A 27,111-nucleotide genomic window follows, 5' to 3' on the forward strand; every position below is an offset into this window, starting at 1 on the left:
CTGTCACATGGGTTCGAACTGTTCTTTAATATCCCGGGAAAGAAAAATGTTTGGTAGTTTTATTAATGTATAAAATCACATCAATCCTAGCAATTAAAGATAAACAGTAAAACAGCTGAAGTAGTAGTAGACATGAAATTGTTCAATTAGCAGTCATTTAATTGCCAGATATTACAATTCAAAATGTCAATTCTTATTTGCCATGTTTGACAGAAATACTGGAAACTAAATAATAATAATAATAACAATAATAAAAACAAACTAACGTGCAACATGGCAAGGTTTTACAGATTGAAACAAGCAGTATGTTAGAAGTAACAAAATAAAAATAATCTGAAAATATTCTTTACCATTCAAACAGAGAACATGAAAGGCTAATTAATATATTGGAGAGCTTGCACTTATGCTTAGTTATTTTAACATTAAAGTATATCAACCTGCTGAAATGTTATTTATGTTGCAATGTACAAAGCAAAGCTCTGTCTACTGTACAGTAAAGGAATTCTTCTCCTTTTCCAAAGCTAGTGACCATCAGATTAAGATTGTTTCCCACTATCCAAAACTTGGTTTCTTTTCCTTCTTAGCCTTCTACTTTACCTGCATGGCTTTCAGCTGTAATACACCAGCAATACTGACTGTTAAAAACTATGCCTCGTCAGCAAAGGAAGCTGAAGTCTTTCATATATTCTGTGTTCCAGGAGCTCGCTGGGACATTCCAAGTGGCGTGATTGCTGAAGCCAGACTGAAGGAATTAACCCCTTTGATGCCAGTAATCTTTGTCAAAGCCATTCCAGTGGACAGGCAGGAGACCAAAAACATATACGAATGCCCGGTGTATAAGACACGTATCCGTGGACCCACCTTTGTCTGGACCTTTAACCTAAAAACAAAAGAGAGGTCAGCCAAGTGGGTACTTGCGGCAGTCTGCCTACTGCTGCAAGTGTAATTTAAACTTAGTTATATTTTTATCAGCATTACAAATGTTACAGATGTTGGAAAGCCAAATAAAAAGATTAACCTGCATGAACCTTGGCACGATTCTGTTCTTTTTCAAACTTTTCACAGTCAATTTCGAACACCCCACCACAAAAATGTACATAATGTCATACTAGTTTTAGAATTATTATTATTTAGTAGATGATTTTATCCAAAAGCGACTTAGAGATGTGGGAGTGAACTATGCATCACACTCAGCAGAGTCACTTACAATAAGGACCGTGGTTTTACATCTCATCCAAAGGACAAGGAGGTTAAGTGACTTGCTCAGGGTCACACATAGTGAGTCAGTGGCTGAGCTGGGATTGAACCTGGAACCTCCTGGTAACAAGCCCCTTTCTTTAACCACTGGACCACCAAGCCTCCTATGAGAATACAACCAATCTAAAAATCAAGCCTGCAACAATAAGAGAAGGGCAGCAAACAAATAAATAAATAATAATATCAAGTGCATTCACATCACTTTTTGTATTGTTTTCCAAAATGCCACAGCCAGGTGTGAAAGTGGTCTGAACCAGTTTAAAGTGTAAACCAGTGTAAAAAAACTTCAAATGGATTATTAGAGAGCAGACGCTGTATACTTTTCCTTTGGCAATTCAGACAGACCTCCACAAAAAAAGACTACCTTTTTACAAAGTACCAGTGTAAAGAAAATGCTTTCCTCAAAATGTTACATTATCAACACGCCATATGAAAAAGGCAGTTTTAATAGATCCCCATCGTTGGCCTGACACCTGGTAATATGTATGAAACGTTGCCCGTTCTGGATACTTTACATGAAAGAACTCTGCTGCACTACAAGTACTGTTCTTTGCCCATGACTTGGATACGTTCAACACTATGTCCTCTGATCCCAATGGGATCCTGAACAATAGGTATTATTGCAAATCCATTTTATTATGCGATTAAATGCAGTTTGCCCAATTCAAAAGTACCAGAGATACAATAAATGATTCATCATAGTTTAGCTGGCAGCTTAATGATTAAAAGCTAAATTACCCAACTTTGTTTTATGCCAATAGAGTGTTGTGAAATGTACTTACATTAATACAGACACATTAAGCTGCATGATTAACTTTCTAAAAGAGGTTGCCACTATCATATGCTGCTTTGGGAAATAGCAATGCAGTCTCGTCCTTTACTTGAGGGATCATCAAATAAGTATAAAAGAATAATGATAAATGCTATGCCTTAAAGAAATAAAAAGATTGATTTTTTTAGGCACAAGGGGGCAGCCTTTCCCTTTAAATTGAGCCTTTCCTGTCAGATTGACTGTAGTCCAGTGCCGCAACTCCACCAAAACCTCTAATCAGTTTCTAACTTAAAAAGTTCTGATCAACTTTACTGTCTGATTTGTTGTATTTATGTTTTCAAACTTGTTTTTCTTGAGTTCTTATCACTTGTATTATCCTCTCTATAAAGGAGGTTGCTCACAGGCAGGGGCTCCCTTTTAAAAACCACTGTGTTGGAATAAAGATGCCCCTCGCAGAGGATCCTGCCCAGGTTTGTTTACCATGAGGCCAAAATAAATGACATGACAACTGATGTACTCTGCTTAAGAGATACGAAAATGAACACCAGCGCTGTGGTTCAGGCCTTGTCTGGTGTGTTGAAAATATTATTGTCTCACTCTGCTCCTACATATGGTACAAAGAATTAATTAAAGTACTAGGTCAGCTTTACTCTTGGTGCAGGGTGATAATTCAGTGAAATGCTGTGCTCTCCCTCCTTGGGGAACTTGTTTCAAATGTGTTCAAAAGGTCAATTCAAATATTTTCAAATGGTCAGGCTTATACAAGTATGTGTTCAACCAAAAAAACAACATCTACTTCAAGGGCAGGAAATTGGGATGGGCTTCAGAAAATTCTCAGCCCCTGTAAGAGCTTTTCCAAGAAGTCTGTTGCAATATTTTGCATAAAAGCACTTAAAGTGCATTGTGAAGCAAGCCACAACAAAGACTCAAGTACAACATCCTTTATATAACTTTCAGTACACGTGGATTAAATAAATAGTGAACATGTCTCCCATACCCTGCTTATCTAAAAGTAAACTCAATTGGAATGATTGGGATTATTATAAAACAGCCCAGATTAGGCCTTCAAAGGGAGTTTAACAAACTTGCAGAGTTTTCTGTGGAACCCAGTCTCATGATAATGCACACCTATCTAACTTCCCTTTACAGAGCTGCAGCTAGTATGTGAATACTAAATATCATTACCACAAGTTCTGTGAACTGACATTTCCAGTTCAAAGAAGAAGCACAGTTTTGCTGGCTAACAACACCACCCTGTATCTGTGTTCTCTGTATTGGGTTTGCTGGCTCTCAGATCCCCAGAGTTTCTCTGTAAAATAATGTAATAGTTGTAAAAACCTGTGCTTTAGTTCTCCATTATATTGGCTGTCTGGAAGTTCCCATGAGGAGTTCACAGAAAAAAAAGACAACACTTTTTTTCATTTTTCATTACTAAAACTAAAAACTAAAGATGATCACACCTGGCACTGAACTAATCTCTGGGTACAGTACAAGACCTGACCAGTCAAAATGAAGCAACACGAATACCTGATTTCAATGGGGGTAGTGATCATCGACTTCATCAGAATGTTGCAGCAATACAAACGTCTCAACAAGCAACATCTGATCAACCTCAACCTGACTCGGATTATAATAAATATTATTGCAAAACATACAAAGAAGTCTGTCTGAGAAACAGGGTTGCTGAGACCATTTAAACTTATGAAAAAAACAAACGAGAAAACCATTTGGATTCTTCCCAGTGAAATTATATTTTACTAGTGCGCTAGAACACACTCATTCTAATTTTGAGTTTTTTTATGTTCTTGTATTATTATCATTAGATGAAAATCAGATGCAAGACTGTTGATCTGGGCATGACAATCTCATTCCTGAGGCTACATTTGGGTGGATCAGTAGGAAATGAACAAGGTTTTTTCTCTCTCCTGATTATCAGTATTGTAAAGTTTGCATGTGCCCTTTAATACCAGAATATCCTGAACACAAGCAAAGGCAAAAATGAACTTGTGTCCCCTTTATATTTCCAGGCAGTGACTTCCCTGGAAACGCTGACCGCTGTGCTCTGCTCAGGCAGCCAACAGGCATTTCCACAGCTTCAAAGGCTCCCCTGTTTTATGTAGTGACCTACTCTAGTCATTTATCAGTTCATCGCTGTGCTGAAACTTACCAGCGTCACACTGCGGAACACATGCAGGGTTTCCTTCCTTTCAGAAGAAGTTCTTGATGAGAGGGGTAACCAGCTTCACCCAAAGCTTCACAGAGCGGTTTGGCTGCTCAAACGTGGAAGGCGATACTTCAGCTGACATGCAGTACAGTCGTTCCTGCTCCTGGTCAGTCAGAGGAATACAAATACATATATATACATATATATATATATATATATATATATATATATATATATATATATATATATATATATATATATATATATATATATATATATATATATACATATACACACACACACACACACACACACACACACAAAGTGCCTTGAAAAAGTATTCAGCCCCCATCCCTTTTCTCACATTTAAGAGTCTCAGATTCAGAATTTGAAATAGGTAAAATTAGGATTTTTTCCCATTGATCTACAAAGCCTTGAGCACCATGTCAAATCCAAAGAAATTCCAAAAGCTTTCAAAAATTTACCAAAAATGAAAAATGGAAATTATCAGATTAAACAAGTATTCATACCCTTTGTAATTGCAAGCCTAAATTTGCACAGGTGCAATATATTACCTCAACAAGTCACAAAATTTGTTGATGACTAAGAAATTAGTGGATTGCCTGCTTTAAATTAATCTGTGAGGATAAATACCACTCTCTCTGTATGGTCCCACAGTATGGTAGAGACTTTCAAAAGAAAGAATCAAAATGAAGACAAAGAGCATTCTAAGCAAGTCAGGGATGTGATTATAGAGAAGCACAAATCTGGAGAAGGGTACAAAACCATTTCAAAAGCTTTGAACATCCCTCGGAGCTCAGTGCAGTCCACCGTACAGAAGAGGGAAAAATACAAAACTACCACCACACTCCCTAGATCAGGCCACCCCACTAAACTTAGTTGCCGGACAAGAAGGGCACTTCTTAGGGAAGCTACTGTGAGGCCAACTGTGACTATGAATGAGTTACAGAAGTCAGTGGCTGCGATGGACGATGATGTTCATGTATCAACAATCTCCAAGGCATTCCACAAAAAGGGCCTTTATGGGAGAGTAGCAAGGAAGAGGCCCTGGCTGAAAAAAACCCATATCCTTGCCCGCAAGGAGTTTGCAAAACATCACCTAGAAGATATTGCAGTTATGTGGCAGAACATCTTGTAGTCTGATGAGACTAAAGTGGAACTTTTTGGCCTGAACACGAAGCGGTATGTGTGGCGCAAATCAAACACTGCACACCAGCCAGGTAACACCATCCCCACCGTAAAGTATGGCGGTGGTAGCATCATGTTATGGGGATGCTTTTCAGCAGCAGGGACTGGCAATATTGTCAGGATTGATGGGAGGATGAATGACGCACGATATAAAGAAATCCTGGAAAAAAAACCTGCGCCCCTCTGCCAAAAAACTCAAACTGCGGAAGAAGTTTGTCTTTCAACCGGACAATGATCCAAAGCATTCTGCCAGAGCAACACTGGGGTGACTTAAAATAAAGAAAATAGATGTCCTTGAGTGGCCGAGTCAGAGTCCTGACCTTAATCCCATCAAAAATCTGTGGCAAAACCTCAAAATCGCTGTCCATCACCGTTCCCCAAGAGCAATTTTGCAAGGAGAAATGGGCAAATGCTCCATCACGGTGTGGAAAGTTAGAGACTTATCCGAAAACACTCCTGGCTGTTCAACCAAGTATTGACCCAGGGGGATGATTATGACATTTCAGTTTTTTAATTTTTATTATTATATTGTTTACTATTTGCTTTCTTTTTGGGGGACGGGGAGTCTCTGAAGAAGAATGTGTGACTAACATATCAAAATTCCCAACCTAATGCATCAAAATCCCAGGCTGTGAGTCTTAAATGTAAAAAAAGGGATGGGGGCTGAATACTTTTTCAAGGCACTAATATATATATATATATATATATATATATATATATATATATATATATATATATATATATATATATATATTTAAACATTTAAAAAGCACTGTGGTCAGAAATTAATCCTTTTTTGATTGCAGTAATGAACAACTATACAGCATGAACACACTAATTTTATTCATATCCTGTCCTGACAGGACCTCAAGGTCCCATCTTATCTTAGCACTGTATGTTAAGACACAGCGTTAGAAATCACGTTGGAACCTCACAGGACTCCTGGGTCAGTCTGACATAGCGTATATTTTGTCCTGTTCTCATGTATACTCAATAAAGGAGTTCCTTTTTCAATTTAATTTTAAAAATAAATTCAGGACAAAATTAACATACTTGTTTACGCGACAGTAGCAATTACACCTACGATCTTACAAAACAGTCAAAATAAGAAGTTACTGCATTTAAAAATGACATCACCTTTAAGCACAAAACCACAAAGACACAATGTGCCAAGATGTTGCTAAACAGAAGTTCTGAACCTACTGGCCTCCGCACCCACCCGCCATGGTTGTGTGTGCAACAGACTGTGTGTTTAAGTCACGCACTGTTGCATAAACATGACAGTACAACACAAACATTTCCTATTTATCATGAAACCGCATCCCCTCAATCTCGTTCAACTCAGCTGTGATCAGTCATCCCATACCACGGTTGAGGTCAATTCCAATTCCTTTTAAAATCAATTTCCAATTCCGTTTGCCATTCCCTTTTAATCAATTCGAACATGTCACTGATCAAAATTGCAATTAGCAGGACTAAAAAATGAGCTTCACACACCGAATTGAAGTCACTATCAGTCTATTAAATTGGCTAAAAACGAAAGTAGTTTAACAGTCACAACAATTAATGTCTTTAAAACATCAATTCTGTCCATCACAGGAATTGATTTTAAAAAGCAATTGGAACTGAAAAACAGGAACTGACCCCAACCCTTCCCCATCAGTTCATTAACAAAATCTCTTCCAAAAATCCATAACCACATTGGGCTTTTCAAATCAATAACTTCCCCTTGAATCCTGCCCATTTCTCTCAATACAGAAGGCTTCTGATGTAGCTGCTGGTCACTAATGATTATCATACAGGAAACCACTCCTCTGCACTGCAGCACCAACACATCTAGAGCAGCCTACATCTGTCGTTTACTTTGCTGTAATTTAGTTCAAACCGAAACATGGGTTTCTCGTGGTAAACTAATGCTAAGAAAAGAAAAAAAACGTTAAGAAAAAAACGCTAAAAGAAAAAAAAGTAAATTGCAGATCGCTGGAAAGTATGTCACGTTTCAACAGCTACATCTGAAACCAGTCAGGCTGCAATTAGTTTGATACATTTCCCAGAAATGCATGGCATTTACCTAAGGTTTGATTCATTTTGTTGCAATGAAGAGTTTCAAAAATCGTACCCATCGGAAACTTAATTGTGAAAAAGAATGAAAAAGCTTTTATCGTGATGCAATACAGCATTTATTAACACTGGTTCTTGGTGTCTGGAGATTGTATTTTGGCAAAGAAAATGTTGTCTTGCTATGGCCTGTTTTCACAGCTCTAACCTCGAACCAGGTGGAGCAAAATTAGTGCTAATAGTGTTCTGTAATCTAGGTATAAAAGTTTCTTACTTGCTTAGTAAGAATTACCTTGACCTTTCAGAGAGTGTGTGTGGGCACTGTGAGGTTTAGTGTAGGTTTACAAAGAAACAGTATCGGGCTGCTTCAGCTTATAGTAAAGTCAAAACATAAAGCTTCTACGAAGTTAATGAGTAAAAGCAAAGTTAACAAAGTCTTACTCTAAAAAACAAAGTTTTGTGAGAGGGGGGCTGGTAGAGGCGTTACTGTACTGTATGTGCAAGTTAGAGTCGTTTCTTGGTTAAGTTTTAATACAGGTAAAAAAAAATAAAAAAAAAACATTTACTGTACAAGAAAACAAATGTTGCATGTGACCCACCTGCTGTAACTCTGCCTGCAGGCCCTGGTTCTCAGTGACTATTGCGAGCTGGGCTTCCAGGTCCCTGTGCACAGAGCGGTACCCGAAATTGGGGGAGCCAATCAGAGTGAGGCAGGGTTGCTCGCTCCCCTGGAGATAGTACCACAGACCTGCGTGAGAAAAAAAGGTCATCCAGTTTAAATAGGAGCAGAGGAAGGAGTCTGATAATCTGAGATGACATTTTGTTGCGATCACAGATAACCGTACTCTGCAGCACTGCCTTCATTCACAAACAAAATGTTGCTTATTTTCACAATCCATCTCTACAGTTTCTACACCCCATGGCTTAATATCCAAATCATGCACTGTATATAATACTTTGTATCTGCTGCTGTCTGGGACTATTTGTGTCTTGGGCCACTGTATCAATATGTTCTCTCCAAGTTCAATAAATGAAATGGTTTATGTTTCAATGAGAACTCTTTGTCCTGTAACCGCTTTACAGCTACAAAATCCCACTACTGCACCTGTTTCTATATCATAACAAACCTTAATACATCCCATCAGCTTGCAAACAGCTGCGTCATTGACCAATTTTTCTAGGGCTTTCGCTTTTTATATACTGCATGAAATTATTGTTTTCAGTTTCCAAAATGCTTGGATGTTTTTTTCTGTCAATATGTATGAACTCAATAGTCCTTGCACACTTCAGTTGTACCTTCTTTCCTTTGTCTTCCACAATGAAATCCTTCCAGTCACGGGCACATGCTTCTGGGGTCTTTGTGTGTTTAGGCATTTTTTGACATTTCACCACAATTTCTAATTCTGTTTCAAATTCCACATGTGTGTAAATACTTTGTACTGTAACATAGCTTTAAATCTCATAAGCAAGAACATGTCGTTTTAAATCTCGGAAGCGTGTTACAATCCTCCAATAGAAATGCAAGAATTTGCAGCCACTCAGTAGTTGGGGTGGGTTTAAAGTATTCAGAACGAATCAGTGCAAGATACAAGTCGGGAAGAAGGGACATTGCTGTGAAAGTTTTTTTTTTTAGGCATTTTATTTTAACGGGTCAAGTCAATGTGAATTGAGTATCTATTTCCATTGGTTTTCTGGTGTTTATTGGGTATACACCAATTTCATTTTTCTGTTGTATCAGGGGTGTTTTATCATTTTTTAATCAGTTAAAACCGCAGATCAGAAGCCCTGCTTATAATATGGTTTTGCTGGTGTCGTGAGTGGGGTTTGTTTGTGATGGGTTACTATACAGCACACAGAACTCAGATAATGAATATGCCAGCACTTTGTCGCATTCTTTTTAATTTCATTTTTTTTTTTTTTTTTTTAAAAACAGTTTGTGTGAACTCATGAGGTTTGAGAAGTTGCCCAGACAAAACTTAAAAAAAAAGGTATGGATTTAAAATAGATAAGAAACTTAAAAAGGTGCAATTATTCACGCAGTGACTGAAGAGAGTATTTAAAATCTTCTTTTTTTTAAATTCTGTGCATAACTGGCATTAACACACAAAAAGCCTGCTTGACATGAATCTTCTAAAATAATGATTTCACTGCTAGATTAAAAAAAAAAGTTCCAATGTATACACACACCCCTTCTTTCCTTTAAAAAGGGTCACCTCACTGATATCAACACTTACAGAAACAAGAAAAGCTTTTATTTCTGTTTCAATTTCTCACACAAGTAACACAGACCAGACAACTTTTGGGAAAAGTTTTTTTTTTTTTCTTTTCAGAAAACCACAGATAAGTCGATAACGTGAACACAAAATCGCATGAAAGAGTCTACACTACCTGCTGGGACCCTCCCACACCGCCATGAACACACACACACACTTTACCTCCACGATTCATAGAACCGTAACAAATAGATCAGGGACCATGCTCTTACATACAACGGTGGCACGACCTACATTTTAATCAGTCTGAAAACAAACACCTTATTATCCCCTCCCCAAGCTAGCTGCACTGCAATTTAAAACAGTTGTCAATCTAGAAAATCAGAACGGTTAAGACACATTTACGCTTGCATGTTAATCATTAATAGTATTTTTTTTTAATTTTTTATGGTCTCAAACACTGCTGTGCTGGTTGGTTGCTTTACCGAATCTCACTTTTCTACCTTCGCAGCTAAAGATTGGGAGAAACTAATCCAATGGCGATGGAACCGATTTATAAATCCTAGCTAAAAAAGTTTGCATTAGTATTTTATTTTATAGGTTTCGGAAGTAGACATAAGGGCTCCTTTGTGCATTAACTTGTATCAGTTTGGATTCAGAACTAGCTTACACTTAAGGAAGAGTTTGGGAAACATATTCAAAAGGTTTTTGATTTATTATAAATAATATTTTAGTGAGTTTATGATGCAACAAGCAAACCTCCAAACACTGATGTGACATTATTTTTCCACAAAGTTCAGCAGTGACTGTTGTGTCCCCTTGTCTTCTTGTAAACCAATTTTCTTTGTGGTTATATTACTGGTATCTACTGCATTAAAACAAGGATAGGAGGTAAGGCTCACACCATAGCAGTTTCGTCCATTTCAGGATTTATTGTGAGCTCAAATTAGACTTGTAAAAACTGGATCAAACTACAGATGAAACCAGAGTATTAAATATTCGGGGGGGGGGTGGGGGGGGGGCAGCAAACTCCTTTCACGTGTGAAGACTAGGAGTCTCTGTCAGTTCCTGCTGATTGAAGGCATCAACACACACTTCAAGGTGATAACGTTTGTCTAACAATTTTGTTCAGGGGGTGGGGGCAGGACACAAAGGTCATCAGTGTCCTTTGCTTTGAAACAAATGTATCCGCTAATAAACAACTGTAATTACTGGCTAAACAGTCCTGGATTGTTCATGCCTCACACACTTAAGCAACACACCCGTGACTCTGGATTGCTGCTGCTTGCGTTTTTGATTTCCAGATAATGTGTGACTCAACAACCTTCGATTGGCAATCGCTGCCTGCCGGGATTGTGACCACAAATATCCAAGAAATAACAAAAGGATATGACTTCCTCTTCCACACTAACACACGTTTCCTAATGATGTCTCTACAGTACCTTCACCACCACTGTATAAGAAACCAGAGTCAGGTTGATTAAAATAGGAAACTCCTCTTACGCAATACTAAGAGCATGAGGGTTCTAATGTTACTACGCAATTAACCCATTTTTACGGGGGGGGGGGGATTTCAGAAATTCAGAGGATCACACCTTTATGTAAATTGAGGAAACACATTTAGCCATTTTGAAGCAAACACTGTAATGATAAAAATTGCCAAGGGGTTAGTGTAAATATTATAGACTCTCCAACACTCTTCCCACAACAACCAGAAAAGCAAAGCCCCAGATCATTGCTGACAGTCCCTGGACAACTCTAATCTGCCTCTTGTTCTTGGAGGTTAAGGAAATAAATCTGCAGTTCCTGGCACTGGCTTTGAAGTGCCACAGTTACTGGAATCTAAAGCCTTACGACTGCACTGGGGGGCTTTATCGCTGCTCAACCAACAAAAGCAGCTCTGAACAGCCTCTCCTCTCCGATTCCCACCCCCACTAACATTTTTTCCAGGAAAAAGACCCACAATGCCTTGGTAACCACCACACGCTGGAAATCTGAAAATGGCCACAGCTCTCTCTCTCTCTCTCTCTCTCTCTCTCTCTCTCTCTCTCTCTCTAGCTCTCTCTCTCTAGCTCTCTCTTGAGCTCTTGAGCTCTTTAACAATCAGGGCTCTCTGGAGTAACCAGGTGAACAGCAAGGTCTTCAGTGTGATGAGTTTTGGTCATACAAGCCCAGTTCTGCAATACAGAAGAGGGCTCCTCTTGTTATGAGCAAGTTTGCAGAGTGTTTCTATTTCTCCAAGTTGCTTCTAGTAAATATCGCAAGTTGTTAGTAGTAGACCTTGAAACATTGCCATAAATCTGACAACAGGAGGTCAAGTACCCATGACTAGGTTTGACCGATAATTTTAGACAAAGGACAGCCTCACGTCAAGTTTATAATTAAACACAGTTTTTTTTTTAAATGGTTATTCCAGCCTGAGGCCAAACAATCCAACTAGTTAAACTCACGACTGTACATTCAGTCACTGCACCTCAGGCAAAAAAAGAAAAAGGTTTGTATTTTACTAAGCGGTTAACCCAAAAAGCATCGTGTTGCAAAGATCTGAAGCTGATTTTTCCTCTTGTCATTTATAGTATCCTGAAGCATGAATCCAGCCTGTGACCCATCATTCTACATTGGGGTACACAGACCCACTTCCTTTAACACTGTAACCACTAAGCTACTCAAACCCACTCTGTAAATCAAACCAGCGCTCCAACCACCAGTTTGCAATGTAACAGACTGTAAAATTGAGCAGGGTTAAAAGGTCACAGTTCATTTTATTGGTTCTTGTTTTTGCAAAAAAAAAACTGAATATAAAACTAATGGACTTAAAGCTGGTACAATAAAATAACAATGACAATATGTGGTTGCTAAAAAAAATAAATAAAATAAAAAGCAAGTAAAACAGGTTGATCGGTTGAAGTTACTTTCTCGGAAACTTTCTAAAATTGCTATTTCAGCTGCTTTCTAACCATATCCCGTTCACACCTGCACAATGTACTGGCAATCACGCGGGACTGGTCTTGCAACTGAACTTAAAACAAGGTTTGTCTGCAAGATACAAATAACACAACAATCCAGGTGTCAGTTTGATGCAAATTATACGTTTGTCTAAACAGCAGGATTATTATGGAATTGAAGGGATGACCATACTTAAATCCCCAGTCAATACAGCCCAAGCCGATATTTGAACCCAGGGCTCCAGGTTGTCCTTCTATCAGAAGACTACACTGCCTCCCTGTCCGAGTGATGAGACACTGCCTCGAGGAGTAACAGCCTGTAGTGCAGCTTAGTGTTCCCATCTACTAAAAGCTATAGTCATTATTGACGGAACTTCACATTTTCTTTGAACTCCTTCCCTTGTCAGCAACCTCCTTCTCACGCAGATTAACCTGATGCAGCTGCAAGTTTGAATCAAACATCTTTAATGGCAATCCATTGTTCCAGCTCCTCCCAAAAGTATTTCAATTGGTTCCCACCCTGCCGCAGTATTTACCACAAGTATTTACCAGAAGCAATATTAAAAAGGAGCACATCTTGATTGAATAAATACAGAGATTACGTCTCAAAGCAGCACAAGCCTCCACAAACACAGGACACTGAATTGCGCAGATGCCCTTTTCAAGTTCATTCCAATGACGTTTTCCTCCAAATTTCAATTAAATTCAGTTATACTGTTCTCCAAATTAAAAATAGATAAATAACATTCTTCTGGAAGTATTTTCAAAATGCTGTTCTTTTTTCTTAAAAAAAATATCAGTGCTCTTGTTTAGTCGCTTTCTTAAATATTAAAGAATTGAATACAGCAGCTTACAGAACATGATGATCTCCTGGTATTGGAGCAGATGCTATATCCACTTGGTAAATAAACAGTGCTGTCCATCAGGCTTCTTGCATAGGCACAACATTGTCCACGATATAAAACACATTAGGGGTCTCTATAAGCCATCTTTAACCCAACATGCAGGGGCAATATGTCACTCTCGCTATATTAGGATAACACAACCCTAAAAGCAAGTAACAGACTGCCTCAGCTGCTTCTATTGGAAGCCCACATTGTGCCAAGGAATGCCCATGGCAATTCCCTCACTGTTTTAAATTGAAATCTCAACTCATTTCAACAACTATGCTCAAGACATGAAACCGCTACCCCCTAGGAAAGGCTGTGTGTTACTAAAAGAGAAAGGCATTAAAACAACTTGGACAGGGCTTCTGGCACACAAACAAACAATTAATATCACACTGGTGTTCCCTAAAGAAAAAGGCCTTATTACTATCAACACAAAACAGATTGGCCATTCCGAAAAGCTCGCCTCCAGGTTTCAGCTGTACCCTAATGAATGAATAATGTTGCACAAATCAAGTGCATTTTTGTTTTTGTTTTAATTATTTCTCTCAGGGCAAGAAAACTTGGGAAACTAACTTCCTGCCAAGCAAGTTGTTGTTTTCTATTGCTTTGGAAATTATGTTGACCTATCAGAAGGTCAAGTGGTCAGTTCGCAGAGCGGAGGGATTAGGAGGAAGGCAGAGTGATACAGTGTTCATGGCGGAGGGACTGGGAGGGAGGCAATGTGTTTTAGTGGTTAAAGTGAAGAGATTGGGAGAGGCGCAGCGTGGTCCAGCCAACAGCAGGACACTAGAGAGACGTACAAAATGGCAGTGCCGAAAACGAAGTCTGTAGCTTGCACCTATGACGTTTGATTCGAGTTCTGCCATTCATGTTTTAAAGACATTACTCTAGACAGCAGTATTTGGAAGAGGAGGAGATACCCACCCTTGGCATGGAAGGTCCAGTCCCTCCTGATGTACTCATGCAGCCGGATTCGGTCCTGCTGACCCCTCCGGCACACCTTGCTGTAGAACTGCCTGGCGATGTGGATATAGGCTGCCGGGATCGCTCCGGCCACACCCTTGGCACCGAAAAAGCCGTTGACCTCTGGAGACGCCAGCAGAATGCGGTAGCCGGCCCTGGTGCCCAGGACCAGTTCCATGTAGGCGCGGGTGAGGTTGAAGTAGCCGGAGGCGAGGTAGATTCGGGAATCGTCCCCTGCCTCCGTCAGCAGTCGCTTGGTCACCGTCTCGTCCAGACCAATCCCCAGTGGCTTCATCTGCACCAGCGGGAAGACCAACGTGTCCCCAGGCCCCTGCCGGTGCTGGCTCACCTCCGTCGTAGAAGTGCTGAGTTGCTGCTTGGCCCGGGCCAAGTCCACTACCTGCATGATTCGCTTGTTGGCTGCTGTGCAGAATTCAGAGTGGTCGCCTGCAAGCGAGAAGGAGAGACAGGTGCTTATTAGTTTTAAGTCCTCTGACTAATAAGATTCAAACACGTAATAAAAGTACAAAACAAATTATAAATTAAACAAAGGGCACAAATGTACACCCGAGTTTAGTTTAGTCATGTGACTAAAAAGTTCTAATGTGCCATGCTGCTGATAGTATGAGGTCCAGCATAAGGGTGAATCTGCATTTGCAAGTAATGCTCACCACACATAAATGTGAGTTCAGTTACACAAGCGTGCTTCTTTCAACACTGCAGACTTGAATATACAGTGGCTCACCCCCACCCAGAAATATAGATCGCTCTTGTAGTATAGGAGAGATAACTCCACTCAAAACAGCAGACAAGTACACCAATCTAATATAATATGTATATAGCCAGCTTCTATTTGTCAATATAAGACAATTTGCACACTGTAGGTAAGTATTTCTTTAAAAGTAACAAATTGGGGGAGATGTGACAGGAATAGGTCTTTCACTGCACAGCAGTTTGCTCCATTCCTGATTTTACAATGAGTAATAAAACAGATTCATTAAAACCACCCTTTAATAATTTCCACAAATCAAAGCCAGCTCCTGAGTAATTGTAGCCCTTAACAGAGATGGAAGAACTGCTTGTTGGGGAGGGGGGGGGGGGGGTTCAGCAGGAATTGCCTCAAACAAGGCAGTTGGCTCTGTACAGGACCTGCTGTGCTTGGCAGAAAAACAAAAGCTCCAGTTGAATAAAGGGCTTCGTCGGGGTGTTATCATTACAGTTTGTTTAAAAAAACAAACAAAAAAAACCCACACTGCTACGAACTGAAGGAGTGACCCTCACTGACTGGAAATGATTCCTCGGAGGAGAGGTCGAAGCCCTTCAGCATAAGTGCAGCTTGAATAGGCGCTAGCCCCAGAGGAAGGCTGTTTATTTCCTTAAGCTCTGCAGCTCACTGACTCTTAATGCTGAGGTGCTAAACCAGCTTACATACATACTGTAGCCCTTCAATGCTCTATAAATTTCCAGAAAATGTCCCCCCCCCCCCCAGAGGCTGATTGACGGACCCCTTCCACCCCAACACACACTGCTTTCATTGTATAAAATGCACACTAACCATATGTGAACCATGCCCAAAACACAAGAAGCAAAAAAAAAAACCACATACCCTGTGCCAGTACAACAATATGTTAAATGCAAAAGCCACGTGCAGAAATGATCCTGTTCGTTATGGTTTTGATAACAAAAAGGAGACCGAGAGAACCAATCGAATGGCAGTGACAAGCCTCCTGGCAGTTAAAGGTGGGCACTGTAATCCAATACTCCACTCTCAAGCGTACATTTACCACAGCAAATGAAGAAAAACCTGTTTGTTTGCGAGTTGCTTCAAAACATCTCAGCAGCAGCGTATACAAACTCAGCTATCGAATGCTGCGGCCCGATGTTTAAGGCCTTATTTGGGAACTCTAAACCATTTCTCTAAACCAAAAGTGACAAGTTAAAATACCAGTAAAGGAGGCAGTACGACAGGATTTTTTGTCCTTTTTTTTTTTTATCCCCCTTCCTGGCACTGAGGCAGATTGGGTTTCGACAGCTTTCTCCTGCCAGCAGGAATGGAAGGATGTGGAAGTTTACTATAATGATGATCAGAGAGCTTTTCAACTTCATGAAGGGTCTTGAGAAAAAAAAAAAAAAATATATATATATATATATATATATATATATATATATATATATATATATATATATATATATATATATATATATATATATATATATACACACACACACACATACACACACACACACTTAGTCTGCACATGTGTCATAACACAGGTCCTTGCTCTTCTATATAAGAGAAAAAAATAAAAATCTTGCATCCTGCTGCAGGTTTGGGGGCTAGTGTGGGAGCACCACCTTGGGTGGGTCAGATCTGAATATTAAGTTCTACACTGCCGAAAATAACTTCTAGTCTTGTGACTTCAAGATTTGTATAGGGCCCTTGAGCCTGCCTGCCCCCCCACCCCCTAACACACAATAATCAATCAATCTTTATTTTATATAGGGCCTTTCATAGCGGACCACCATCACAAAGTGCTTTACAAGATAGTGAGGAACAATGCATAATATATTAAATACAGTGAAATGCAGGATACAACACATTAAATAAAAAGTAAAAAAAACAATGCAGATGCATTAAATACAGGCATAATACATTAAATACAGGGCTAGGATGTGAATTATTGAGATTGTTGAGTTGTTTTCGATCCCCAAGTTCAGATTGGTTAGTGTCGAGCTGAAGAAAATTGGCAGACATCCAGGCCTCGATGTCTTGGGTACAAGCTGACAGCCGGAACATGGCAGAGGGACATCCAGGGTCTAGTTTTAGGAAGAGCTGGGTGTCATCTGCATATGAGTGAAACATGAGGCTATGTTGGCAGATGAGATGACCCAAGGGAAGCATGTAGATGTTAAAGAGAAGAGGCCCAAGAACAGGTACTTGAGGGACACCGCAAGTGACCGGGTTTGCATCAGCACTGTTTCCATCATAAAAAACAGACTGCATGCATCCACATAGGTAAGAGGACAGGCAGGAGAGACAGGTTCCAGAGATCCCAGCATACTCCTGAAGGTAGTCAAGAAGAATGCTACAATCTATGGTATCAAAAGCAGCAGTTAGGTCAAGGAGGAGAAGGACAGAGGGAGCAGCAGCATCAGCATTAAGCAGAAGATCATTTCCAATCAGGAGCAGAGCAGTTTCAGTTCTACGATGCGGCCGGAAGCCAGAGTGCAGAGATTCAAACAGATTGTTATCTGTGAGATGTTTCATCAGCTGCCTGCCTACAGCCCTTTCAAAAGTTTTGGAGAGAAAAGGAAGATTGGATAAGGCACGGAAGTTAGATAAGACAGCCGGGTCAAGGGAGGGTCTTTTGACCACTGGCATGCTCAAAATAACAGCTAGTCTTATTTACCAGAACTACATGCTGCACTTCCTCCTCCCTGCAGTGCAAACACTCTGCAGCATCGCACTGGGCAGCACACAGCAGCTCAAGGAGCTGATCCACTCGAACATTTACTGTAAAAGCAAACAAACAATAGTTCAAGTGGAAACAGGTGCATCTTGTTTTTGTGATGTGGGCCACCATAGCGCTGCCTGTTCCTTGTCGAAAAGTGTTGCATGCTTCTACAGGCTCGATCCATCATGGCCATCTTACAACCACAGTTGTGCTTTCCAGTGGTGATTTTTCTGCAAATGTCCAGCCATTGCACAAGACCAGGGGTGGTCACAGTTGGCCCATCCAGTCCTGACTTTTGTTCCAACCCTGTTCTAACTGTTACATTGAACCAATTAAACCCCTGTTGGTCAGTATAGGTAACGTGTTGCAGAGGCACACAGCTATCAAGCCCTACGTGGAGTCACTGGGATTCTTATGGCTTTCCCCAGTTTGTTTCTGAATAGTTGCACAGGCCTATGGGTAACATTCTCCAGTTTTTAGGCCAGTCAGTGTAATAACTGCACGTAGGTGAATGTTGCTGCAGAATTTGTCTTCCGTGTTGATGTTACCAAGGGTTTATTTTTTTGTTTAGATTGATACATTTATGTGGCTCTCTCTTCCTACAGCTTGTCCAACCCTTTAATCTTTATCAGGAATCAGACGCAATTTGCTATATTGATATACACTAGAGAGAGGTTGTTTTTTTTTCTGTTTTAAACTTCAAAAATGTGTGATTAGTTACATCCACAGTTAACCTACTGATTCCAGTCTTAAGTTTGTCTTAAGTTCTGCCAAGTAAATCTTGAAATCACTTAAACTACTGTGCCAAGGGCATCTTACACATCCCACCCCCATTAGAAAAATCAAACAGAGTCTGTTTATTACCAGCATGGGTCAGTTGTGTTTTGAAATGAAAAACACTGTGTTAGCAACAGCGTAAAACCTAAAAATTGTTAAACATAAGCAGAAATCCCTGTGTGAGAAGGGGGAAGCTTGGGCACACAACACGATGTGTGATAGAGGCACCAGAAAGCTCCAGGAAACCCCTACACTCACTGCTCTAATATTAGTTCTGCTGATGGAAATATACAAGGGTGAGAAATTAATTATATCAGGAACAGCTTTGAATATGTTAAAAGATGTTTATAGATCTGCCAAGAAGCGCTACTTGACGTTACTTTTAGAAATGTCCCTATTTATTGATGAACTTTTTGAAAGAATGCCAGGTGTATTTTTGGCAGTGTCACATGCAATAAAAAAAAATTATAACGAAGCCCGAAACACTACCAATGCAGCAGCATAGCGGGCGTGGACAGAAGTGGAATCAGATCAGAAGAGTGCCATGCCATTCCTGCTTCAATGCTTACTACCTACCTTTGTAGGGGTGCACCATGCCCTCCTTCACCTGCACCGTGTCGTCCCGCTGCAGCTGCAAAGACACGTCGCCCACTGCGCCCACCAGCTCAGAGAAGAAATCTGCCAGCTCCGCACAGTCCCGCAGCAAGATGTACCGATCCTGCCGGTTAGTGAAATACGAGTCGCTCAGATTCGCTCTGCAAGGGGGAGGAAAAGGGAGTTCGTTCACTGCCCTTGTGACTACAAGCACTTTTTATATGTTGTTGGAGCAATGCTTAAGGGTTAGCGAGTATTTCCAACACCTTTATTTTTTACATTACATTATTAAAATAAAATTAGTTGAATCTGAAATTGTACGACGTTGAGTTGTATTTGGCATTTAGGCAGCAAGAAGGATATCATCCAGAACTATAAAACACTCAGTCGTGTTACACAGTACTAAAAGAAACCTTAACTAACCCCTAACCTTAACTCTAACACAGATGCCCCTCACACCAGGGCAGGTTGCCTGTCTACGCAGGCACAGAGATCACATGAACCACACTGACCCACTGATGATGAGGCTGTCATCGAACACGTAGACCTTGATGTGCTGCAAGCCGATGGTCTCGTTGAAGCGCTCGGGGACGAGTGTCTTGAGGACTCCGCGCAGGTCGGGGGTGTGGTACAAAGAGACGCACATCTGACCAGGGAACCTCTGCAGCAGGGGCAGCAGCATGCTCCGAGAGTTCTTCTTGCCTGGCACGCAGAGCGAGACAGAGGCAGACGTTAGTAATTTCAGTTTATGGCCTCGCTACAGCAGTACGAATGTCATCGCTCCCGAGTAAAAGAAATTTGGTTCCAATCGGCTTTTAAAAAACACTTAATGCAGAAGTTAATTACCATGGATTGGTACTTAGTTGTAAAGGTGAGGGAAGGACAGCTTTTCTTCATTTGAAATCAACACATTAACTAAATGGATTTACTTAATACCCTGCCTAAAGGCAATTACGAGTATCACAACACCCCTACTGCTAATACTGTACTCACCATAGTGTAAAGTTATGAATTTAATATTCAATTATTCCAAGTTTGTGCTATATACACACAGATGCTGTACACTTCTGGTCTCGTACGCCTCCAGTCATTTACTTAATTGCAGCGATTCTTGTTAAGGGAGGCAGTTTGGGTGTAAAAAGTTTAATGCCACACACCTCTAGATCCTCTTGTATAATCCAGCAGAATAGACACCTTGAGGTCAGAGGCCATTCTCTCCTCTCGGGACCTCTCTAGAGCCTCCTCTATGCAGTCCACCTGGGGAGTGCAGGAACATTAAGACTGGAGGTAGGGGACTGTGTAAATAATCCACAACTGCTGTTACACTGTGTTACAATTATGCAATTTACTGACTTTTTGTGTAATTGGGAGCAGCTGGCTACTGTGGTTTCTTGAGGAATCTGCAGATTTAAATTGTTGTTGTGTAAAAATGATCAAAGGGTGTGTGTGTGTTTTTGTTTATTTATTTATTTATTTATTACAGCGTTTAAAAAAGGTAGGGGGACTGTACAGAATCAATCAAAACTTCAGCAAGAAATTATTTTCAAGTTTAAAAAAGTACTAAGTAGCACACACAAAAAATAAAAAATCCCCCTCAAATATTCAGATTGTTTTCCACTCTTACCAGCTCTTGTTCCAGGGGTCCTGTTCCTAGATACAGGGAAGCCATCACTACCCTCCTCTTAGCAGTCTTAATATTTGCCTAAAAACAAATGTAAAAAATCATGGTTACAGACATGCAACGAGGGTAGCAGCGCATAAAGGTTAGAAAAACCTTAAATGCACGATGCTGCTGGTTTTTGTAAACAAGGCTTTATAATGAAGTATACATCTCTCAAAACACTCCAGGAACTGCCTCACTAAGATCAAGTGCGCTAGGCTTGGAGAAATGTTAACTGTAGTTTAAGGAATACAATATAAATGCCATTGTATCTCGAGAGAGTGCAGTTCTGAACATATTTAAACTATTTATAAATCTAATGACTGAAACATAACACGGCCTGCCACACAATGAAGCTCTGTTTACATTCTGCACTAAACTATACAGACAGGGTCCCTAAACATACAAAACAAACTATTGTTTCAAACACACACACACGCACAAGCACACAGTGTTGAACTGTCTTCCCTTTACTTTTAGATATTCAGCAACTACTTTTAAGCAACTTGGGCTGGGTTACTCCAGTCCAGGGGGAACTTTTACAGTTCAAAATGTTTTTGCCTGAATATTAAATAATAACAAATTTGCAAGTTTTTTTTTTTTTCATGCGTCCTTATATTGTGGAACTAGCATGGTTGTTGCTCCCAACTTTCATTTGCACAATTATGGATTATGAGACACATACAGACAAACAAACTGGGTAATAAGCATCCACTTTCACAACAATTTGTGCAGAAACATGCGTTGCATCTACTGCCAACCCAAAAGTAACCTCTGCCAGACTAATATGTGCAATGGGTCCCCTTCAGTCCCAGCCTGCTATCTTCTGCCATTCTGTGTTCTCTCCCTGCTGCTTAAACATTTCTACTGGGCAGACAATGACCTGCGGTTGCTTGTATGTGATGCAGTGAATGGTTTGGTCAGTTTATCTGACCTTCATGATCTGGTAGAATTCGTCAGGGGAGTGCAGCACGTGCACCTGCCCCCCCGAGACCCGGAAAGCCGGCACCTGGTCCGCAATCCAGTGGAAGCGCTGCAGCAGTCCCTCCGAGGTAACGGGGCAGGCAGGGGGGCGAGGCTGAACCAGGGCAGGGAGGGGACGAACCTCCCCCAGCAGGGGGGCCAGCAGGAACACAGACGACCTGAGGAGGGAGGGAGGTTGGGAGAGAAAGAAAGAGAGGAGACAAAACAACAAATTCAACTGCTGAACGTTAAAAAAAAAAAAAAATATGTAAACCAATGCAGGAATGCAAATAAGACTCCTATTGTATAGCAGTTTTTACCCAACCCAGGTTTTAACATGAGCTTGATTAGCCACAGTCTGTAGGTAACAAGCCCAGCTTAAAAAATAATATCCCAAAAAAACTACAGCCAGAAATCTGCAATCTGTTTGTTTTTTGATGTTCTTGACTCACACGATCGTATGCCAGCATTATTTTTGCACAACCAAGACATTACTGGAATCTCTTGCACATCTCCTTTCCTCTCTGAACAAAGCACATGAGTCAACCATTATAACATTGCAAGAAACTCCTTCCTGAAGCAGTCTGGGAACGTACTGTGTCAATATTAAGAAGCAGCAGCAGCAGCAGCTTCCATCCCACTGTTACATCTGAGCGCACGGGTGACACAGCTGCAGGCATAAAAGGACATCTGGAGATTTGACTGTACAAGTCCCCAAAAAATAAAGTTTGCTTTAAATTGTCAAGATTTATTTTTCTTTTTTAATTGCTTAGGGCTTTCTTAATAACCTGTATTTTTAAATGCTTACTCCAACTGCAGTAAACCCAATTGTACTGTTCACACTTTGAGGCCACGATTACTGCTGTGAAATACACAAAGGAGCACAATCGGGACAACTCACTCGTGCAATGAAAAATGTAACAGCACACGGAGATCGTGTAAATAAACTCTACATTGCAGTGCATGCAGAATGTACTGCAATAAACTTTACATGTAATAACAAAGGAGATGAATTATATACTTTAGTGGCAGATTAAACAAAACTGAAGTGAAGGTACATTTTTTTTTTTTTTTTTTTTTTTTTTTTTTTTTTAAAACTCAACCTACTTCAGTCCACTAAAGCAGTAAATCCCTGAGGGTCCAGGGGGTGATGCAGTACATACTGTACAGAAATGTTTGGATCTCAGTAATGTTGTGGGGTAGGGGGGGAGCCAAGTAAGTTGTGAACCCCTGATTACAGCATCTGCCTTGAGGGTTACTGTAACTTTTTACTGTACAGACCGGTTCCTAAACAATATGAGTTGGCTGGAAGCTGAAATCATCCCTCCCTGCTTTATACGTTGATCTATTGTTCCTCATGAAAACCGTAAATGCTAAGACTTTTCCCATCCAAGCCTACTCATCTTGTTTTACCAGTTTATACCTCCCCTCAAGGGTTTTGCAAGGAACCTTTACATGAACACAGCATGGCAGGCCACAGGAAATGGAAGAAATTCAAAAACATTTAAACAATAACTGCCCATGTGAGTCATCGTATCTCTGCTGGAGGATTGCTGTAAACCCAGGCTTCAAGAGAGGCTCTGACTGGGCAATTCCAAACCACATTATAACACACACACACACACAATGATTGTGTTCATTCATTCAGTGTAATTCAAACCTGCATGCCAGTGTTGTGGTTGTTTCTGCTATTAGATACTGGCTAGTGGTTAAGCAGAGTAGAGCTGGATTCTGTTTCAAGCGGCTGGCTTAAACAGTTTGTACTTGTCCTGTTCATTCCCTGACCATGTGTAATCAAGAAGCAGATATGTGGATGATGGGCCACCAACTTGGTTGGGCAACTTTTCACAGTAATTGCTCAAAGATGCTTAGTTGTACAGGTATGACCAAAAGTTTTGCATCACCTAGAATTGAGACATAATCTAAAAAAAACTTATATGACCATAATTTCGATATTTTATTCAATATCATGTAATCAAAGAAACCACAAAATGATATTGCAAAAGTGTCTCCTGGAAACCATAATAGTAGTACAGTATTTCAAGTTTGATTTCAAAATGTCACAATTTTTCAATTGTACATGGAAAACTACGAAGCGGTGGTATACAATTTAATATCTTAACGTAACACTATTCAGCAGGTTTAACTCGACTTCATGAAGCAGAATTAGTTCTTTCTATAGGGTGATGCAAAACATTTGGCCATAGCTGTAGACTAACTGTAGAGGCAGTCTTAGATCAGGCAGCAGTGACACACCATAAAGCTGTGGGGGCACTACCAGTGCAGTTACTGTAAATGTGCTAAACATCGTGCAAAAACACCAACTGGGTCCTGACCTTGCATTGAGTGTGGTCTGACAATATGGGGCTTTAGTGGAGCGAGGCTTTTTCAAAAGCTTTTTTTTTTTTGGCATTCAAACCAACTGACTGGATGTTGTGTTTAAAGTTTTAATTTGCCATATTTCTTTTTGTTACATTAGGTAATACAGGCCCAGCTGCCTTAGCAAAAACAAAAAACAGAACTGTATTAACTTTCAAAACATGCTCTGCTATAGACCTTCACTGCTAAGGCTACTGATTTTCCGTAATTAGGCATTTTGGGAATGACGATGAAACGGGCTTGAAGCTATTCATCCCTTAAAAGAAATGGACCGCTTTACTGTGTAAAGGAGTCACCACACTACACACAGTTTCTTTCATAAAGACATTCTGTCTGGAGACACCTACTGCTACATTTGGCAAATAATACACAGCAGTGAACCCGTTTAGAGCAACCAGTCAGTCAACACGCCTTTTTTTATTTTTTATCAGTTTCATATTTTATACTGGTTATTGTAATGCCAGTAAAACGCTAACCTTAATTTGTGGATTTACTGGTAAGTAAAAGTTCAGCAGGCTACTCATCCAACAGAAAGAAGCTAAGCTTGCAAAGTGCTGCTGATCAGACCCCCTACCTCCTTGTACAAGAACATCAAAAGGCTGAAAGGCATGCTGTGAACAGAAGGGAATTACTGTAAATGGGCAATGTGGGGAGGAGGAAGAGGGAGGTTTCACCTAGAATGACTAAACAGGAACTACATGCATACTAAATGGATTAACTAGCATTTTCCTTCAGAAATACTGTCAGTAACATACTTTCCTGGACGCTGCTCTAAATACAAAACATCAGCTATCAGTTGCATTGAAAAAGATGTACATGTAAAAATGTTAACTTAATTTGGTTACAACTGGATAATAGATATAAAAGTTACTAAGCAGGTGTGACATATTTAAAGTTGCAAAAATAACCATTGTATCAGAAATGTATCATAACACAATTAACCTGTAAGACATCATAAACAGATCATACTACATTTCACCAATACAGATTCTTCAGAACACGCAGGTGGGACATACATGTGCGTAAGGACAGACGGGAGTCAGGTGTGGCATAGGAGAATCACTATTTAAAAGCAGGAGTGATCATGCTAGTCCCAGGCATTGTATGTTTCATAGGACCTGGTTAAACCTTTTTTTTTTTTTTTTTTTTTAAATAGTTACATATTTGTCCAGTACAGAAAACACATTTGTGTTTTAGGAGTTTAGGATGGAGGTTACTTCTAGTACTAGACTTTCTTCAAGTTCAGACTGAATGTTTAAAATGATTTGTAAATGTTTATGTAATGCACTACAACTAAGCAATAATAGTATTTAAAAAAAAAAAGAAAGAAACTAAACAAAACAAATAAAAAGGTTTTACTGGAGTGCCCCCATTGTTGCAGTAAGAAAGCACCTTAGCCAAAGGTCATATCGTGCTGTACAATGTATTTGCCAGAGGTCAGGCTCTACCGTGCAATGATGAAGTTGCTTGAGCTCAGTGTTACATTTCTACATGCAGCTTTCTGGGTTTGTATTGTACTGCTCGTATATTTAACACATGCAAAGGTATACGTGACTAATACACTGAATATGGTTTACTCTGTTGGCTTTATTTCCCGTTTCACAATTCTGCTGTGTAACTGTATTACACTGTAACCTGCAGCTGCTCGTTTACCACTTGCTCTGAGGATAAAGAAAGCTCTATCGTGCAGAAGACGACGACTTGCCCATCATCAATGTAGTGACTGACATTAATACCAGTAACTGACAAACAGCGGTGTAACCCCAAGACCCCACGCACCCACACCTTACCCTCTGCTCCGCTCCTTTCTCCGGAATAACCGGTCGGACATGCGGGTCAGAACCCCGGAGACAGCCGGTCTTTTGAGGCCGGACAACAACCTCCTCCACGACATGGGAGCCGCCATTGCTGCCTGGGATTTTGAATACTTAACTTTATCAACATAAACGCAGACACACAGAGCACAACTCAGCAGTACATACAGAAAAAAAAAAAAACGCATTTGTGCTGGGGGGGGGGGGCAGTTGTAAATAATCTGGTGCTTGTTTATGAATACATTGTATTAACTATACCCCATTGTGGAGAAAACGAAAACACAATATGTGTTGTGCAAAACCTTAAAATGAGATATGATAGTTATCAACTTGGATAACTTTAAAAATAATGTAATTGCGCGAAAGGTCACTGACCTTAAGTTTATTTTGTATTTGTTTGTTTTTTTTAATGATGATTATTGCACGTTTGCTTTCACTCGTGGTAAGCGAGTATACTGGTTACTGTACGGGAAATACACATTTATTTACAGGGGCTGCGGTTGGACATTACACCGGTTAGGCATGATGTAATTTTACTTGGCGGTAAAAAAAACAAAAAAAACCCACAAGACTCAAAAATGATGCTGACCATTTAAAGGGTATCTAATTACGTAATCGATTCGCGATCATTATTTTTAAGTGTTACCAAAATAAGATAGTTGGTAATTTCAAGAGCAGTCGGTTAATGGTCCCTCGTTCCAGCACCCAGCAATTAGAGTTAACCTCATGAAGGGTGGCATAAAGACAACCACGAAGGGAAAACATTAATAATAACGTCTGTGGACATGGAAAGAACATGGAAAAAAATGTGCATAACTTCGTCAGCAGGCGTCTATTTTGGAATCCTTTTAAGATCTGATATGATATCAATTTGATTTCCTGTCGTTGTTGTAAAATAGTCTTGAAAATGCGTGTGTTAAAATAGGGTTCATATATATATATATTCCAGGGGAAGGTCGGGGGCTGTGTTTGGATGCAACATTTTGACCCCTGGGGCA

At 40.1% G+C, this 27,111-nt stretch overlaps 2 protein-coding genes across 2 annotated transcripts in view; one reads left to right on the plus strand and one right to left on the minus strand.

The window, feature by feature from the left end:
- Positions 1-1,221, plus strand: part of LOC121295522 (dynein heavy chain 17, axonemal-like) — a 36,947-nt gene extending 35,726 nt beyond the window's left edge. The window contains exon 80 of the mRNA XM_041220247.1: positions 699-1,221. Within this exon, the coding sequence (XP_041076181.1) occupies positions 699-946 (248 nt within the window). The 3' untranslated portion in view covers positions 947-1,221. The remainder of the gene's footprint in view (positions 1-698) is intronic.
- Positions 794-26,216, minus strand: LOC121295523 (CDP-diacylglycerol--glycerol-3-phosphate 3-phosphatidyltransferase, mitochondrial-like). Its single transcript, XM_041220248.1, has 10 exons — positions 26,090-26,216; positions 21,892-22,099; positions 20,922-20,999; positions 20,455-20,554; positions 19,810-19,999; positions 19,280-19,458; positions 14,433-14,918; positions 8,060-8,208; positions 4,197-4,356; positions 794-880 (listed from the first exon to the last, which is right to left on the minus strand). Exons 1-9 carry the CDS (start codon positions 26,203-26,205, stop codon positions 4,237-4,239), a joined length of 1,626 nt encoding a protein of 541 aa, XP_041076182.1. The 5' UTR covers positions 26,206-26,216; the 3' UTR covers positions 794-880; positions 4,197-4,236.
- Between the last annotated feature and the right edge of the window lie 895 nt (positions 26,217-27,111).

Source organism: Polyodon spathula, chromosome 20 (assembly GCF_017654505.1).
Source record: "Polyodon spathula isolate WHYD16114869_AA chromosome 20, ASM1765450v1, whole genome shotgun sequence".
NCBI lineage: Eukaryota > Metazoa > Chordata > Actinopteri > Acipenseriformes > Polyodontidae > Polyodon > Polyodon spathula.